The 16,445-nt window shown below is 45.9% G+C and overlaps 1 protein-coding gene across 2 annotated transcripts in view; it reads left to right on the top strand.

Annotated features, from left to right (window-relative positions):
* The window catches only part of ETS1 (ETS proto-oncogene 1, transcription factor), a 66,183-nt gene extending 50,654 nt beyond the window's left edge, over positions 1-15,529 (top strand). For both annotated transcript variants that reach the window (XM_082628987.1, XM_082628986.1), the window contains 2 exons: positions 10,455-10,573; positions 11,756-15,529. In XM_082628987.1, coding sequence (XP_082485113.1) covers positions 10,455-10,573; positions 11,756-11,971 — 335 coding nt within the window. In that variant the 3' untranslated portion in view covers positions 11,972-15,529. The remainder of the gene's footprint in view (positions 1-10,454; positions 10,574-11,755) is intronic.
* The last annotated feature ends 916 nt before the right edge of the window (positions 15,530-16,445 follow it).

The following is a 16,445-nucleotide window of genomic DNA, read 5'->3' as shown; positions in this document are numbered from 1 at the left end:
CTAACTTTTTTCTTAGTTTTTCCATATTTCTAGGCTATGCGGTTTGTCTGAGTTTTTCTCAAATTGTTGCAAATCTACAAAAAAATTTTCCAATGTATTTATAAAGAAAAAAATCCATGTATAAATGGACCCATGAAGTTCAAACCCCTGCTGTTCTAGGGCCTCTGTATATCCCTCCCTGTTCTCCCTAAAGTGACTTTCATGTGATGCTTACAGATAGGATGATTATCAGCACCCCATCTGTCACTTTTATGCCTTCAGACTTAAATCCAGGTTAAGCACATGAGAGGAGACCATCCAGGCTGTTTGACCACTGGGTGTGTTGCAGAGGCTTCATCGTGGTGGGGTTAAGAGTATGGACTCTGGAGCCAGGCAGCCTGAGCGTGTCTTGGCTTTGCTACTGATCAGCTACGTGACTGTGGGCAAGCTGACATCTCTGTGCCTCAGTTTTCTCATCTGCAAAATGGTCATAATAGGAGTTCCTATCTCCTAGGATTATTGTGGGAATTACATGAATAGCTTATGGAAAGCACCCAGCACAGTGCTACGTCCACAGGAAGCACCCTCTAGATGCTAGTTGTTACCACTGTTTCGTATTATTCTCCAGACCTTCTGTCCTTCAATACAGTTCATTCTTCGAGGTCAGGGGCTGATGGATTTGACTTACAGAATTCCAGTAATTCCGGGCAGTGTCTTGGGGGCACAGCCAATATTTCATATCAGATTAGGTCACTTCAGCTATTCAGCTCAACCCACATGTGTGTTGAGCTCCTACTATGTGCTAGACTCTTTCATACGCATTCTTTTTTTTTTAACTGTCTCCAATGACCACATGAGGAAAAATCTGTTATCCTCATTGTACAAAGGAGGGAATTGAGGTTCAGAGGGGAAAGAAGTCTAGCCCAAAGTCACACAGCAAACAACAAAGGGGAGGCCTTTCACAGGTTTTCACAACATCAGACAATTTGTAGGAAAATAACCAACATTAGTAGCATGTTAGTTTGGGTCTGCAGATGCCAAGGCATGATTAGACTCGGGGGAGAACATCTGAAGGACACAGTGGGAAGAGGAAGAGAGGGCAGGGGAGCCTTCAAGCTGTGCCGCAGGTAGGAAGAGCCTCCAACTGCAGCTCAATTCCAAGAGAGGTGTGGCCAGGCTGATGGGGATCCTCGGTCAAAGTTGCCCGGTCGGGGAGCTCTCTGCCTTGCAGGAATGGCCTCATGTGCCCTCTGTGCCATCCCTGGCTGGAGCAGCCCCAGGAAGCCTGACCTTGGTGGGGACAAGGTGGATGGGATCACATATGCTGCCTGTGGCCAGAGGGCCCAGCAGCATGTGGTCATGGCCCCATCATCCCTGACCGATCAGCGTGGTGTCTGGCTGGTCGTACGGCAGGACTCCAGACCATGGTCCCGACGCTCTTGGTGGCCCATGACAGGCTTCTGGATTCAGTGCCTATTGTTGACTTTAGCTTACAGAACTGCATTGTTTGCTGTGTGACTCACCTCTCCCTGAGAGATAATGAGAGTGAAAGTTGTCCTAAGGTGGGTGAATGTGAAAGTCTGAACTCGGTGAGGAGGCTGGGACTTGCTTGGTGGGAGAGGTGCTCTTAGGGCTGGGCTCCGTGGAGGTGTTTGACCTTCAGAGCTGAGATGGGTGCAGTTTCTCGTGAAGGCCCCTCAAGGCTGGGTTCTCGCTCCTTTGTTCTTTAAAGGCGTGGGTAGCGCCTTTTCAGCTCATCCCATTATGGTGGAACAGAAGTGTTTCTTCTGCTGCCTCTATGCTGCTTTTAATACCCTCTTCTGTTATTCCACCCAATCTGGCTAGCATGCTTTGCGTTTGAGGGCTGTTCAGAAATTACTTGCTAGATAAAGGCTTGAAAAGTTATATGCTCAAATGCTGGCTTAGGATCTAGTCACCTCCCCAAGAATTTGAATACGTTAACTAGTCATTTCTCGAGGGGGAAACTTGGTATGAGGGGGAAACGTTACCCCCAGGATAAAATAAAGCTCCGATTGCATTTGAGAACCTACTAGAAAAGGTCCAGGCTTCAGAACTCTCAAGTCCTATTTTCTAGTTCTAATCAGTGAAGACATCCTTCTTTCTTCTTGTCACCTACATACTTAGGAAGGCATTTTCTTTTGACATTTACATTAGTGACATAAAGCTTTTTTTTTTTTTTTTCTTTTTTGGTTTCTAAACAAAAATTTCACTCTGTACCGTCAAATCCAAACCTTACCCATTTCTGGTGACTTCTTAAAACAGTCAGTTACCTCGAAGACATCAGGAGGAAAAGCTGTAAAGAAACCCACTTCCTGGCTTGAGCTTTGCTGGCTCACTGTCCAAGTGTGTGTCTGAGTGGCAGATTGAACATGGTTAGGCAGAGTTCTTGGGTTTGGAGGAAAGGTGCCTGCGTTCGAGTACAGGCTTCCCCTTTAAGAGAGGAAGGGTCTCCTTTCCCTGCGGCCACTCCCACACATGTGTACTTGAACACACGCAGGTGTAAGGAGCCCAAGCAAAAACAAGGGCCTTTCCTCCAGACACTTAAGTGTGTAACTGTCTTGTTCTCAGGCCCCAGGCAGACTCAAGTGAGCCTCACTTTCGTCTTTCCCAGGTGGGGCAGCCCAGCTGACCCATTGCCAGCCAACCAGACTGGCTGCCCAGACTGTCTTGGACATTGATAGCTGGGCAAGACTTTCTGCTCTTCCTTCAGTTAATACCGATGGGATCTGTCTCTAGGGCCAAACTACAGACATTTGTGGGGAATGCTGGACTCATTCTAGCTCAGCCCTACATAATTACTAGGTGGGGTGTGCTTTGGTGATGAGTATAAACGATTAGGAGGGGAAAAACGTGCACTGGGGAAAAGAGGATCTAAGTCTGTCTGTGGCCAAGATTTCCCCAAACCATAAAATGTCGGTGATACTTTCACTTGCAAAGCAGTTTGCATCTGCTCTATCTTTTTGTGCCTGCCTACTTTGAATTAGAGCAAGAACTTCAGAGTTATCCCTCACTTTAAAAAACCTTAACTGGTTATTCTCATCTACAGTGTTTAAAACATTTTACACTTACATACTTGAACCATTTTGTCTTAGTTTCTAACTTTCTCCTTTTTCAAAGTTGCCATGTAAAAGGCCCATTGAATTCTTGGAAGAATAATTGAATTTGATCTAGTGCTTTTGCTATTTTTTTTCAGCCCCATCTTTTTTTCCTTTTGCTTTCCTTTTGGAAAAGTCTGCTTTTAAAAATATTTTTTTTCTGTTGTTTAATTCTTCCATTGTTGTGTTTTATTATTTTATTTTATTTTTTTGGCTGCGCCGCACAGCATGTGGGATCCTGGTTCCCTAACCAGGGATTGAACCCGTGCCCCCTGCAGTGGAAGCGCAGATTCTTAACCACTGGACCTCCAGGGGATTCCCTCCGTTGTCGTGTTTTATATTGTTCGCAAACTGCTCTGCGCTGTGGTCAGCTCTTTATATATATGCATATATTTATATTTATGTTTATTTTTAATAATAGGGACTTAATCTACATCTCTATAAAGTAGAGAGGAGCAGGGATAACTAGTTTCATTTTAGGGATAGATAAACTAAAGCCCAGAGAGGTTAACCAGCTGCATGAGATCGCTCAGTGAATCAGGGAAGAAATTGGGATCAAAGCTCTAGACACTCGACTCCCTGTTTTGGGCATTTCCCACCATCCTGTATACATTTTCATTTTATAGGATACTATCTGTTGTTATCTCTCCGTCAGTATGTCCAATGCCTGACATCTTTGTTTGTTTGTTTAAATTGTTTGAAATGCTTCCTCCTTTCTTTTGGTCTAATGTGTCAGAGACATGGACTTGACATTAAAAGCTGGTTTTAATTGTTCTCTAACTTGTTTCCATTGTTAACTCCCGGCTATACCAGCAATACATAAACACAAGGGCATGAACGTGTTGTCCCTCATGACGTCCATGAGGTGTGTTTTTCAAGTGCCTGTTAGAATGTTGTTTGTGGTTATGAGTTGAATTATTGGAACTTGTATCCCTGATTGCTACCCTTGTGTTACTAGCCATTGATAGAGGAACATGTGTATAGAACATATTGATCTACAGTGATTCACTGAACCAAGGCACCTTGGCCAGTTACAGAATGTATCGTACATATACAGATTGTGTTGGGAATGAGGTGAAATTGGGTTGAGTTGAGGGCAAAGGAGGGACATAACTCAGAAGAAGTGGGAAAAGGCACCTGCAGGCATAAGGCCAAGCCAAAGTATGAAGCAGTCTCTACTCTTCCTTCTTTTGAAAATCCCATTGCTCTGGATGCCAGACCATCCAACAGGACATCTCTTGGCTCATTCATCCTCAGGCAGGAGACAGTGCAGCTTCATGGTGAGTTTGGCCCAGAGGGCAAGAGACTGACAGGATGCTTTCTGTTCAACTTGTCATTAAACGTCGTTTCATAAGGACTGAATGGAAACAGAGGGACTTGGAGATCTTCTGTGAATGATAATTTAGAAGGGGGTTTGACAAGAGGGGGTGATGCTCAGACTCCGGGGTGACCCACCCCCTCCAGAGGTGGGCACTCCTGCAGTAGTCTGAAAGACAGATACACTTGTGAACAGATGGGTCATTTCTGGATTTGAGTGTTCTGTTTTTGCCATCATCGTTTGGCTGTGGGTAGAGACACCTGGGTGAAAGGGAGGGGCCAGTGGGTCCCGTTCCTCTGTTTTAGAACCACCTGTCAGATGTGTGCTATTGGGGCAGAGTGAACCCTGTTGCAAGGGTGACCAACCATGAGAGTTTCATAGGTTAAAATAAATGTGGTGTCCTGCCCACACTGAGGTATTTGACTTTGAGAGTCGAGCTACAGAGATTAGATTCTCAAAGTAGCAAATGAATTCCCCAAAGGACAGGAGGTGTGGTGGTTTTTATTTTGGGGCCCATGTTGATGAAACATAGCCTGGGAGTCACCCATATTGTTTGCCCCCAAATATAGTTTAATAGAGAGAAGCAGTTTGGGTCGCTTTTTTAAACCCCAACACCTTTCTGGAGAGGAGGGTTGTTTTGAATCATGCCGTTCAGTAAATGTTTACCGAGCACCTGTCCGAGACGAGGTCCCAGGCCTGGCATTGAACACAGAGGGGTCAATCAGACGCAGCCCGGGCTTGCAGGGAGCCAACAGCTGGAGTCACTTAACAACAAATAGCTTTTTGATAGCTGGTGTTTGTTGGCGAGGCACCATCCCGGGCTTTGGGTTACAGCAGTGAAAACACACAGTCCCCGCCCTTGGAGCATGTGTTCTAGTGGCGAGAGAGACGCAGGGAGAACAAAGCTGTCAGAGCTGGTCTTGGTGCAAGCAGAGCATGATGGGAGGCTGCCCGAGAGAGCCGCTGCCCCGGGCCACACTCTTGTGTGTTAACCTCGCGCCGGGCACAGGTGACAGAGTGAGAACTTGCAGCTGAACTGCAAAGGAAAAACTGAAGTCCCACCCTGACCCCGGTTCATGAGCAGTGAGCTCGTTGCCATGGCAGGCAACCCCCAAGCCTAGACACTGAGAAGATACCTATACATGGCCACATGGAAAGAATTATGATCCTGAGCATCTGGAGCACCTTTCTAACATCCCATTCTAGCCTGTTGCTTTCCTTTTACCAAAGTTGCTCACTTCTTAGCCTCGGAGCAAGGGAGTAAAAAAGCAGGGGCTTTTTAAATAACCATCCCTGTGTCATTGAGATCGATGGGGATCTCCCAGTCCCTAGACAAAGAGAAGGGACCTACACAACCAAATGAGTAAGACCTTACTTGAAGCTTTGCCTTAACAAAAAAAGAGATTGTAGCCTTGGATTTGAAGTGCTTTGAGGGTCCCCTCTGGAGGGAAGCATCCTCGTGTGACTTGCTCTGCTGACCTGGGGTCCCTCCAGGTACGCACCTGATGTTGTCTCTTCTGAGATTGTGTCATAGTCTTCAGATCAGGACTGTCAGTGTTGCGCTAAGAATTTTCCTCTTCCCCCCAGAAGCCGAGAAGAACAAAGCAGTCAGAGGAAATTCCCCACTGCGGCCAGGGAGGGGGCCCGACGGTGGCCTAGGGGGGGTTGTGAGTGGGGCAGGGGCCCTCCCTCCCGCACCGCCTGGGGGAGAGACTTCCTTCTAACAGGGACCCCTCTGTTGTTGCGGTTCAGAGCTCTGAAGCATAGTTTCCCAGTGATGCCACTGGATTCCTGAAGTGTGACACCCCAGGGCAGCCTGGTGAAGGCCGCCGTTGACTGCCTCGGGGCCCCTGGACAGGGACACCATTGTGAGTCACATTTGGTGTATGAGCTCCCCCTTCCCATGACTGGCACTATTCTTAGTACCATTCTCTGCTCCCTGGGACAAAGGTCACTGGGACCACAGTCCAGTTGGGTGGGTGTGTGGGCCTGGGCCCAGAGCGGAGAGGAGGTGCCAGGAAAACAGAGGAAAAGGCTTTACCACGTGAGGGCGTGTCGGAGGGAGGGCACGGGATGGAGCCCGGCCCGGAGGATTTGAGCAGACCAACTCCAAGCGCTGCAGAAACAGCCCCTGGGAGAGCTCAGACCGGGAGGGCCAGCCTCAGCCATTGTTTGCACAAGTCTGGAGCTTGAGAACTTGCCTTGGGCCTGGACTCGGGTGCTGGCCAGGAGGCCAGTGTCACCAGGGACCCCAGAGCCACCTCCAAGTGCTGGCCTGTCAGGTGGCCCTGATTTCCCCTCCCGGGCCCTCCCACAACCCTGTTGTTGTGGAAACAGGCTCCCGCGTTGGACTGTCCACTGGTCGAGCCAGCGGACGAGCCGTCCTGACGCCCGCATTCCTGCCCTGACCCAGCATTTCTGGCCGACAAAAGAACCCCATGTCCTTCCCATTTCTGTTGCCTCCACAGCCAAAAGGAGGGTCGGGGTGTCAGCAGAAGTGTACAAGAGAGGAATCTCTGGGAGGCATCACGGATCCCTTTCATCGGGGTCACCGTGAGGGCTTTCTGAAGGGTTAGCAGCAACTTCCAGAAAGCCCTGGGTGGGAGCCCTGTGTGCACGGGTGGCCTGAGTGGGCTGGCTGGATTTTTCCTCAAGAACTGAGGAAGGAGCCTTGAGCTGACATCACCGCTGTTTTGACTTTGCTATTGTGCAGCCCAGCAGAGACTCCCCATCCCAGGCCCTGTGCTTTCTTTAGGCATCTGGTTTTCGTATTTATCCTCCCTCTTCCCTTCTGTAAATAGGAAAAAAAAAAAAAGAGTTAGAGGACACCACACCTAGGACCTGGGCTCCCAGTTCCCAGATTTCAGCTTTATGTTCCTTATGAGCAAAGGAAGACTCACAATGAGGGAAAAGCGAAAACACCCACATGCAAGGGCCCACCCCGCCCTCGGCCACATCCATAGACACCAGGGGTCCGATGCACACAGAGAACGGTCTGGAGCTGCAGGGCCTGCGGCTCGGACATCGCAGTTCGGGAAGTGGCAGCGGTAATAGTTCTGTCTGACGTCCTTTCCTCACGCGCTGGTCCCAGCGACGCTAATCACAGCCCCTTCCCCGCTTGATGGCCGCACGTCTCGAGGGTGGAGGACGGAGGTGGCCCTTGGACCTCCCTCCCCGGACTCGGGATGTGCTTGCTGTTCCCAGCCAATGGCCAGGACTTGCCTGGAGACAAAAACCCCCTTATTTCTTTCCCTTTCCTCAGCTTGGTATAATTAGCACCCCCTTGTCTCCCCAAAGGGATTTTAAGACAAGTAGTGCGGGAGACGTTTTAAGGTAACTAGTGGGGGGAGAAATAATGAAGTTACGTAGACTAACGGTGACCACGAGGGGACCTGACTGGGCTGGAAGTGCCACCTGTGGCGGTGGACACCAAGGTCACTAGTGACGGCTGTCTGGAGGGCCACTGGCCACCCAGTGTCCTGGACTGCTTGCTGTGAGAGGCGGGCAAGAGAAGATGTGTTTATAAAGCCGGGTCCTTTGATCCCTGGGACCACTGCAGCCAGCGGGAAGTTTAGATGCCAGCTTCTGGGTTGGTCTTGCTTAGGGGAAATGGAGTGTCGAGATGAAGAATTTGGGGGTCAGGCTGCCTGGGTTCCAGCCACACCACTTCTGACCTGCATGGCCTAGGGCAGGTTATCTAGCCTCACAGTGGGTCAGTTTTCTCTGCTGTAAAGTGGGAGAAATGAATATGATAACAACAGCCTCCACCCATGGACTTATTGTGAGGGATAAATAAGATGCTATAAAGCATCACATGTTACTACGATACATAGTAGGTACATGGTAAATCATAGCTGCTGTTCATATTTTCCTTTGCCAGGTGTCTGAAAGCAGCACCCCCGCTCTCTCTCATGTCTGTGGTGTGTGGTATTGACCCAGGAGAGGACCGTGAACTCCCTGGCTTATTTACATAGTTTTGGACTGTAGTAGTTGATTTTTCCTTACATGTCTCCTTTCATGGATCCTGAGGGTATCTATACTCATTCTCCACTTCTTCAGGGAACCTATTATGTCACAAGGGCTATTATAACTGCTTTTTTCTTATTATTTTGCCACCAAAAAATCCACAGCATTTCTTAATAGAAATCTCTTTTCTTACTCCTGTCCATCCGGATGACTTCTTAGTGATTGCCCATAGGAAGTCACTTTAGGACATTACCCCAGGCAGAGGGTGGTAGCTGGTGACTATCCAACTGCTAAGAAACCTGCAGATGTGTCCGAGCTGTCCATGAAATTGTTTTTCAGCGAGGGGTAGAAAGAGAGAAGGGTAAGGCTTTACCAGTGTAGTTCCTGGGACTGTTTCCTCGAACATTAATATATTTTGTAGGCATTTGCTGAATCATTTAATTCTAGAATTTGTGTGAGCTATTTCTTGCCAGATGGGTTTAAAGTACTCAGACTGAGGATGAGGTAGAGATATTTCATTTTCCCTGTTGAGCTTGGGCTGTGCTGACGAGGGACCCCTAGGAAGCTGTTGCTATAGCAGTTGCTTCCTTTGGCTGTCCCAGAGCTCAAAGGAAGCTTCCAAACCAGCTGCTGTTTGCTCATAGGCGTCCATCAAGGTTACCCTGGTGCCTGGGAGTCAAGGCCCGGGCAGTAGGCCCACCATTTTCTAATTGTGCCTGAAGCAATGTCACATCACTTTTCTGAGCACCAGTAGAATGGAAACAGCCCAGTGTGCCTTGCCTATAAGGAGGGTAGAGAGTGGCTTTTAGGAGCAAGCAAAATGGTGCATGTGAACATGCCTTATAGACGTGTAAGACATAACAAAAGTTTGCCCTTAGAGGTCATAAAGGACATTTATTTTTTAGACTGAGAGGCAACGTAAAGCTTGTTTCCTATTGAATCTCAATTTACTTTGGATCAGACAAATTTGAAACTCAGGTTGAGGATCAGAGTCTAAAAACAGTCAAGTTTTCCTGTATGGGTTAGAGCGTGCCAGGCTTTCTTCATCTACATGGACTGGGTCTTTCCTAGCCACACCATGTCCAGATTGCTTCTGAGATGGTGTTATAAAGCACAGTGTAACTTGTAACAAGCGTCATGGACTATTGAACCCATATCTGTCTCTGTAGCTACACACATAAACTAGGTAGGAATCACTGGCAGCATTGTCATTTCTGAGTAGAAAGCTATCCTAGAAGGAAATCTATGTAGCATAAAGCTTTGAGCATAAGATAAATTGATAATCAGAGTATGTCAGGCCTTCTAGAACTAAGATCTTGGCAGTGTTGATGACTAAGACAAGAGACGTGTGTGTGTGTGTGTGTGTGTACAAATTAGAGTATACCGAACCCATGGAGAATTTCTGAGACAGTCCTCACCTGACCTCTGAAGATTTCAAGTTAGTTCCTTCCAAAGTGCTTATCTTCCCTTTCTTGGTTTGGGTGCTTGCCGGTAGGTGGCCTGGGGGACGGGACGTTGGTAGAGAGGAATATTACGACCAAAAGAACATCTAACTTCTGTTTCCTTGTTAGATCACCCTAGGGTAGTGATCCTTCTCTCTCGAAAATCAGGGGCCAAAGGTTCCCTAATCTAGAGGGTGCTAATGGGCTTTGACTTCTCATTGGAACTGGCAAAGGCATTCCTTGCTTGGTTCATACCTTGAGTACTTTGTAAGGCAAAAATAATGACTTCGTTTTTGAAGGCAAAAAAGATTATGCTGCCTTAGAATATCTCAGAGGAGCGATACAGTGTTTTCTTTCTGGAGTTTGCTTAGCAATAACAATGGACTGACCCTTAAGTCGATCCAAATAAGGCAATTGCTATTCTGTCTTAAAGGCTGTTTTGGTAGGAATTCTTCACCTGTTCAGTCTGTTCAAGCTCCTAGCGCCTCCTGTATTGCTTGTGCTCTGTGTTGCCTTCATTTTCCCCTGGCTGATGGGCTGAGAGAGGAGGGGTCGGGAGTGCCCTGTGATGGGATTAGTTGCTGAGAGTGTGGAGCGTCTGGTATAATGATTCACGATGGCTTGTGTCTCCAGGCAGTGGACCAATCCAGCTGTGGCAGTTCCTTCTGGAATTACTCACCGATAAATCCTGTCAGTCTTTTATCAGCTGGACAGGAGATGGCTGGGAATTCAAGCTTTCTGACCCAGATGAGGTAAGAAGGGAGTGACTTCAGAGTCTCCTGTTGAGGGAGGATGAGAGAGAGCTCTGGAGATGGGTTCTGTGGGGTTGATGACGTTTTCTAGGGTTCAAATCCCAGCTCTGCCACCTGCTACTTGGGTGACCTCGTCTGAGCCTTAGTTTCATCATTTGGAAAATAGTGAAAATATCTACATTGGCCATTTGTTTTCCAGGATTCATTGATATGATGCCCGTAAAGTGCCTGGCACCTAGTAGGCCCTTTGTAGACACGAGTTGCTTTCTCTGACTTTGCACCCTCCCTGGCCTTGTGGCTCTGTGAATATGGAAAGGGTCTGACAATTTGAGAGGCCTTGGAAGATTGGTACAATTTTCACATTAACTTGTGTTTTCATTAACAAATGCTTTAGTGAGGGGAGGAGGAATAAATTGAGTTTGGGATTAGCATATACATGCTACTATTTATAAAATAGGTAACCAGCAAAGCCCTATTGTATACTACAGGCAACTCTACTCAATATTTTGTAATAACCTTTAAGGGAAAAGAATCTGAAAAAGAATATACATATATATAAAAGTGAATAATTTTGCTGTACACCTGAAACTATCACAACATTGTACTCAATTATACTTCAATACAAAAACAAAACAAAACAAAAAATGCTTGGCGAGTGGTTGCTCTGTGCCACGCCCAATTCTGAGGATAAAGAACAATGAACAAGAGAGACAACCTCTCTGTTCAGGCAGACATGAGGAACCCTGTGCCCGGTACCAAAAAAATGCTTCCTGTTGATGAAAGGCAGGTGTGATTGCAGCTCAGCCGTCCATCCCTTGCATTAGATTTCATGCTTTCAAAGCAAGGACATTCTATTAATAATACAGGGTAAGAGGAGACACTATAGTGTTGCTTTTCTTTTTTTCTTTTTTAATATCAGATGCTTTAACTCCATTCCCTAGAAGTTCAGGGTCACTGTGTTTTCATCAACTCAAAGAATCAACTTCACTGTCATCGTTGCCCAACCCTTGAAATTTGGAATTCAGAAAAGATTGGTCAGAAAAGTAACTTGTGTGTACATGAATCTCTAACCCTCTCTTGAACATCATGGGTCACCATGGACGGGTGCAGGCAAATAAACGTGTATATTTGGATTATCCTGTAGATATTTACCCCTCTTCCTTTTTTAAAATTAAATTTCAGGTGGCCAGGAGATGGGGAAAAAGGAAAAACAAACCTAAGATGAATTATGAGAAACTGAGCCGTGGCCTTCGCTACTATTATGACAAAAACATCATCCACAAGACGGCGGGGAAACGCTATGTGTACCGTTTTGTGTGTGACCTGCAGAGCCTCCTGGGGTACACGCCCGAGGAGCTGCACGCCATGCTGGACGTCAAGCCCGACGCTGATGAGTGATGGACAACAAGGGGCCGGAGAAACTCTGCTGAGACATTTCAAAGAACAACCACGTTGGTCGGACTCTTAATTTTTAATTGTTATTCTATTTTTAATTTTCCAGAACTCATTTTTTTACATTCAGGGGTGGGAGCTAAGTAAGCTGCAGCTATAGTCAATTGTGCGCCTTTGGAGGAGGAGAACCAGGACTTGTGGGGTGGGTGGGACAGGAAATTCTTGAGCGGATTTTCAGGAGAGAGACAAGGGCCTTCTTAGAAGCTTGAAGGATCTGGCTTAAGGGAGGAAGAGACTAACGTGTCCAATCATTTAAAAAACAATCATCCATAAAAAAAAATGTGTCTTGAGTACGGACCTATTAGCAAAAGAAATTGATGCATCAGGAGTCATGAAACTAATAAAAGGCAATTAATTTCCTTTTGTTGTTAGGTCTGGGAGGGTGAAAAAGAGGGAGGTGGGGTAAAGCCTTTTTTGGGGGGATGCACTAAAAACCAAGGACTATTTACCTTTTATTCTACTTTCCAAACAAAGGTGGACTTCAGTGGGGAGGGACCAAAACTGTTTTTGTGTTAAAATTTATTCTATTAAATTTTGTGCCAGTATTTTTTTTTTTTCTTAAAAATCGTCTTAAGCTCTAAAGTGGTCTCAGTATTGCTGTACCATGCAATTTTGTTTTTATTTGCTGGCTGAGGATTCTGTCACAGTGAAAGGAAACTGTTTATATAGACCCCACTGGAAAGACAAAGCGCTGTCACTGAGATCGGGGATCCCAAATTCATGTGACTGATGTGTGGAGGAAAAAATAAGGCTGATTTGGGTACAAAGGAACTGTGCATGTGAATTTCACCTATAATTTTTTAAAATTGTGATGACACCCCTCTACTTACTTGTCATCAGTGGATTCTCAGAGTTTGGACTTAACGTTGAGCTAAGCATTAAGTCTTCGAACTGAATGTATTTTGCAGCCCTGGTTTTGGACCACAGGAAATGTAGGAGCACTGTAGACGTCATGGAAAGGGGATCGAAGGGGGAAGATTGACCTGGTTCTTTACTGGTTTTAGACCTGTAACGTACATGACTTGGAATAAAATCTGTATGCATGGGCATTACCCCTCAGGCCTTAAGAAATAAGTCCTGAATGCATGTCATTCCCCACTAACACTCTGTACTTTCTCCTTTGTGTATTATTTTCCCAGCATCCCACATTTATTGCTTTCCCCCACTCTGTTGTTCAGTAGAGAGAGAGATGTACAGCTTTCTGATGGGTGAGTGAAAGGGTAACTACAGACATGACATGAGTTGGAGAGCGTCTGATAAAGCCATTTAGATGTCTTGAGTTTTAGGAGCCATGGAAATGAAGGGAGCCTATGAATAAAATGGGGCTTGGCTGTCTTTGGGAGAAGTGCAAGGTTTTCCTTTGAAGAGTTTAAGGCAGCTGAGTCGGGTGTCAGGTGAGACTGGGTGGGCAAGCAAGGTGCATAGTGCAGATGCTATGAGGGCCCCGTGCTTTGGATCCGTTATTCTGGCACAGGGTAAGTGAAGGTTAGTAATTGCAGAGGAAGGAAGACTTGAAGGGATAGGAACTATTAGGAAAGGAGCTGGAGTGTAGGAATAGGTGGTCCATGGGATTCAGATCTATTTTTAGTTCTCCCAACGTTGAACTACAAACGTAATCAACTGTGGCGTTGTTAAAGGGTCATCTGAAAATGGAGTTTGGGGAGAGAGGACCAGCATCTGACCACTAAGGAAAAGTGCCTCATACAACTAGGATTCCCCCCTTCCCCGGCTATACAGGTGCCTGATTCAAAGGAAGGTGACAGAGGGATGGCTTTTCGGGCTTCAGTGAGGACGGGCTCCAGCTGAGAAACTGGAAGTCCTAACTACCTTCTAGCGTACCTTCAAGGAAGTGGATTGTTTTCTCCCAGGTCCTCTTGCAGACCCCGAATTATCAGGAACTTAGCTCTGTGATTCACGCGTTTCCTCCTACTGAGAAATCGGAGCGTCTGCTTGGAAAGCAAAGGCTGAATTTAGCCCAGCTGTGTATTTTGATCTTCTTCCGGATGCAGGTGCCTTAATGAAGCTCTCAAAATATTTTAGGAGCTGCTCAGGGAGTGTTAGACAGAACTGTTTGGACTACATTGTTTTCTCTTAGATTATGTGATCTTTGTTGGGCACTGGCAAAGATGTGTGTGCGCCTGTGTGTGTGTGCGTGCGTGTGCGTGTGTCTGGGTGTGGGTGTGTTTGCAGACATGCAAAACTGCAGCTGAGATAATCCCGGGGCTTTCTTGTGAAGTCTTTCCACATTTCAGTGGTGGGTGAGAGTAGGACCAAGGCTGGGCATCGGTCACTGCTTGTTTGCCACCAGGCATAAAATCACTTTCTCAACTCATCAACAACCTTTCCTTGTAAATTGATGCTGAGAACTCCCCTGTGTGAGTCCTGTCATAATTCCCTAGCAGATAAGATGTAAGCAAGTGCTTCCTCATGCTCTTCAGCTGCTTGTCTGCTCAGATGCCCTTTCTCTCTCAGTGCACCGTTTTCAGTATTTGTAGATAGTGTATGAGTTCAGACAGCTTCGTCGATCTGGCCAGATGCTTTTTCTCCTTCTGTCCAAAGGCCAGAGACCATCCCAGGAAGAGTGGTGGGTGGTTTATACACTGGAAATGTAGCAGAATTGTTGGAGTTCTGCTTTAAAAAAAACCAAAAAACATGTTAACTTCAGAGGAAGGATGGGCAAATCTGGTTGAGCTGGGTGAAACTCTTATTTTCCTGGAGATGCCTTAACCTGTGTTGGTTTTGGCTGTAGGGTTCAGGGTCACTTTTGTTCCCTTCTGCATTCAGGGGAGGGACTTGCCTACACAGAGCCCTGGTTTTGTGGCTTTGGGGATTGGAGGTAGCATTCAAAGATCAGATATGCTTTTCCTCACTTTGGAGACGAACACTCTGGGTTTGAGAGCATTAACCTGCCTAATCTTCATGGTGAAAATGACACCTTCTCTATCCTAGTCATGCTGTGCATGCTGCTTTCTCTGTTGGGGTCTATATAAATGTGTTGAACTCTTATCTACATTCCAAAGAAGTTTCGAGGAACCATAAATATATGTATACATATACATATATAAAATATATATATTAAAAGGAAATTATCTCTATCAGGAATACTGCCTCAGTTATTGAACTTTTCTTAGAATACTTTTTTTTTAAGCTCGGAAGTATAGGGGTGAAAAAGATGTTATATTGTGTTTGACTATTTTCCAACTTGTATTTTCATATAATTTATATTTTTTAAAAGCTGAAAATGTAAAAGCAAGATGAAAAAAAAGGAAAAGCAGGTGCTTTTTAAAAATCAGAACTGAGGTAGCTTAGAGATGTAGCGATGTAAGTTTCTATGTGTTTTTTTTTAAATGCAAAAAAATTTCTTATGGGGGAGTTTTTTGTTTGTTTATTTTAGTAGCTGATGCTGGCACATCATTTTGCTGGAGAATTTTTTATATACTGTAGCCTGATTTCATATTGTATTTTAAACTGTGTGAGATTAAAAGCAAAGAAATTCATTCATAATGATGTGGGTTTGGCTTCAGTCTTTCCTGTCTGGTTCATGCGTGAAAGCAGGACAGATTAACCAACCAGAGACAAGCACAGGAAGGAATGCAACTCTGTCTTGCTGATCTCACTTGCTCTACACCATTTCAGATAAAAATTTCCTAATAAAGTGAGAACTATAATAGGAATAGGGGGAAGTGTAATGTGACATCCCAATTAGAAATAGATGGTATCATCCTTTGTGGAATGTCCCCGGCCTCATCATACCGCATTTTGATTGTGTCTGGAGGACTAAGAGGCACATGAAGAAAATTTTTGATGACTCAACAGATAAACATTTGATTTCAACTAGGTAAAGTTTCTGATACTAACACAGGAAGTTGAACACCTTTGGTCCATACTCAAGAGCAGCATTCTTCTCCCTCCTTCTGACATTCATTTTGTCCTGTGCCAATGCGGACCCATCCTATCCGTCTCCTTGGCCCCAACTCTTTCACTGGGGCTGAAAACTGGGAATGATAAGATCCGTCCGAGCCCCCAGCAGCCAGTGTCATCAATCCGATCGTATTTATAGGTGCTTTGGGGAGGAGGGTTTAGGAATACATCCTGCGTGGTGCTTTTCTCTTGTTGTTGGAACTGTGGAAGGTGTATGTCTTTAACACCAGCATTTGCAACACAAATCCCAACTCACAGCTGGAAAGAGAATTTTTGCTGAATTGTTCACAAAGAGAGCTCTGTTTTTGGAAAATCGGTTTCTTCAGGCCTGGAGCTTGAGGTTTGCTGAATGCACGTTAAACACTGACTGTGTGGTCCAGTGGTCAGGGAGCTGGCCTGGCCGCGAGAAGGGCTCCGGTCTACAACCTAGTCAAGCCACCGCCACTCACTGGGGCACTGTGGGGAGACGGCTGGAGGTCCTTACATTTTTCAGTCTTCA

The sequence above is a fragment of the Mesoplodon mirus genome, assembly GCF_964341445.2.
Source record: "Mesoplodon mirus genome assembly, chromosome: 7".
NCBI classification, from domain to species: Eukaryota; Metazoa; Chordata; class Mammalia; order Artiodactyla; family Ziphiidae; genus Mesoplodon; species Mesoplodon mirus.
Note: the sequence above shows the minus strand (reverse complement) of the source record. Positions and strands in the feature narration are given on the sequence as shown.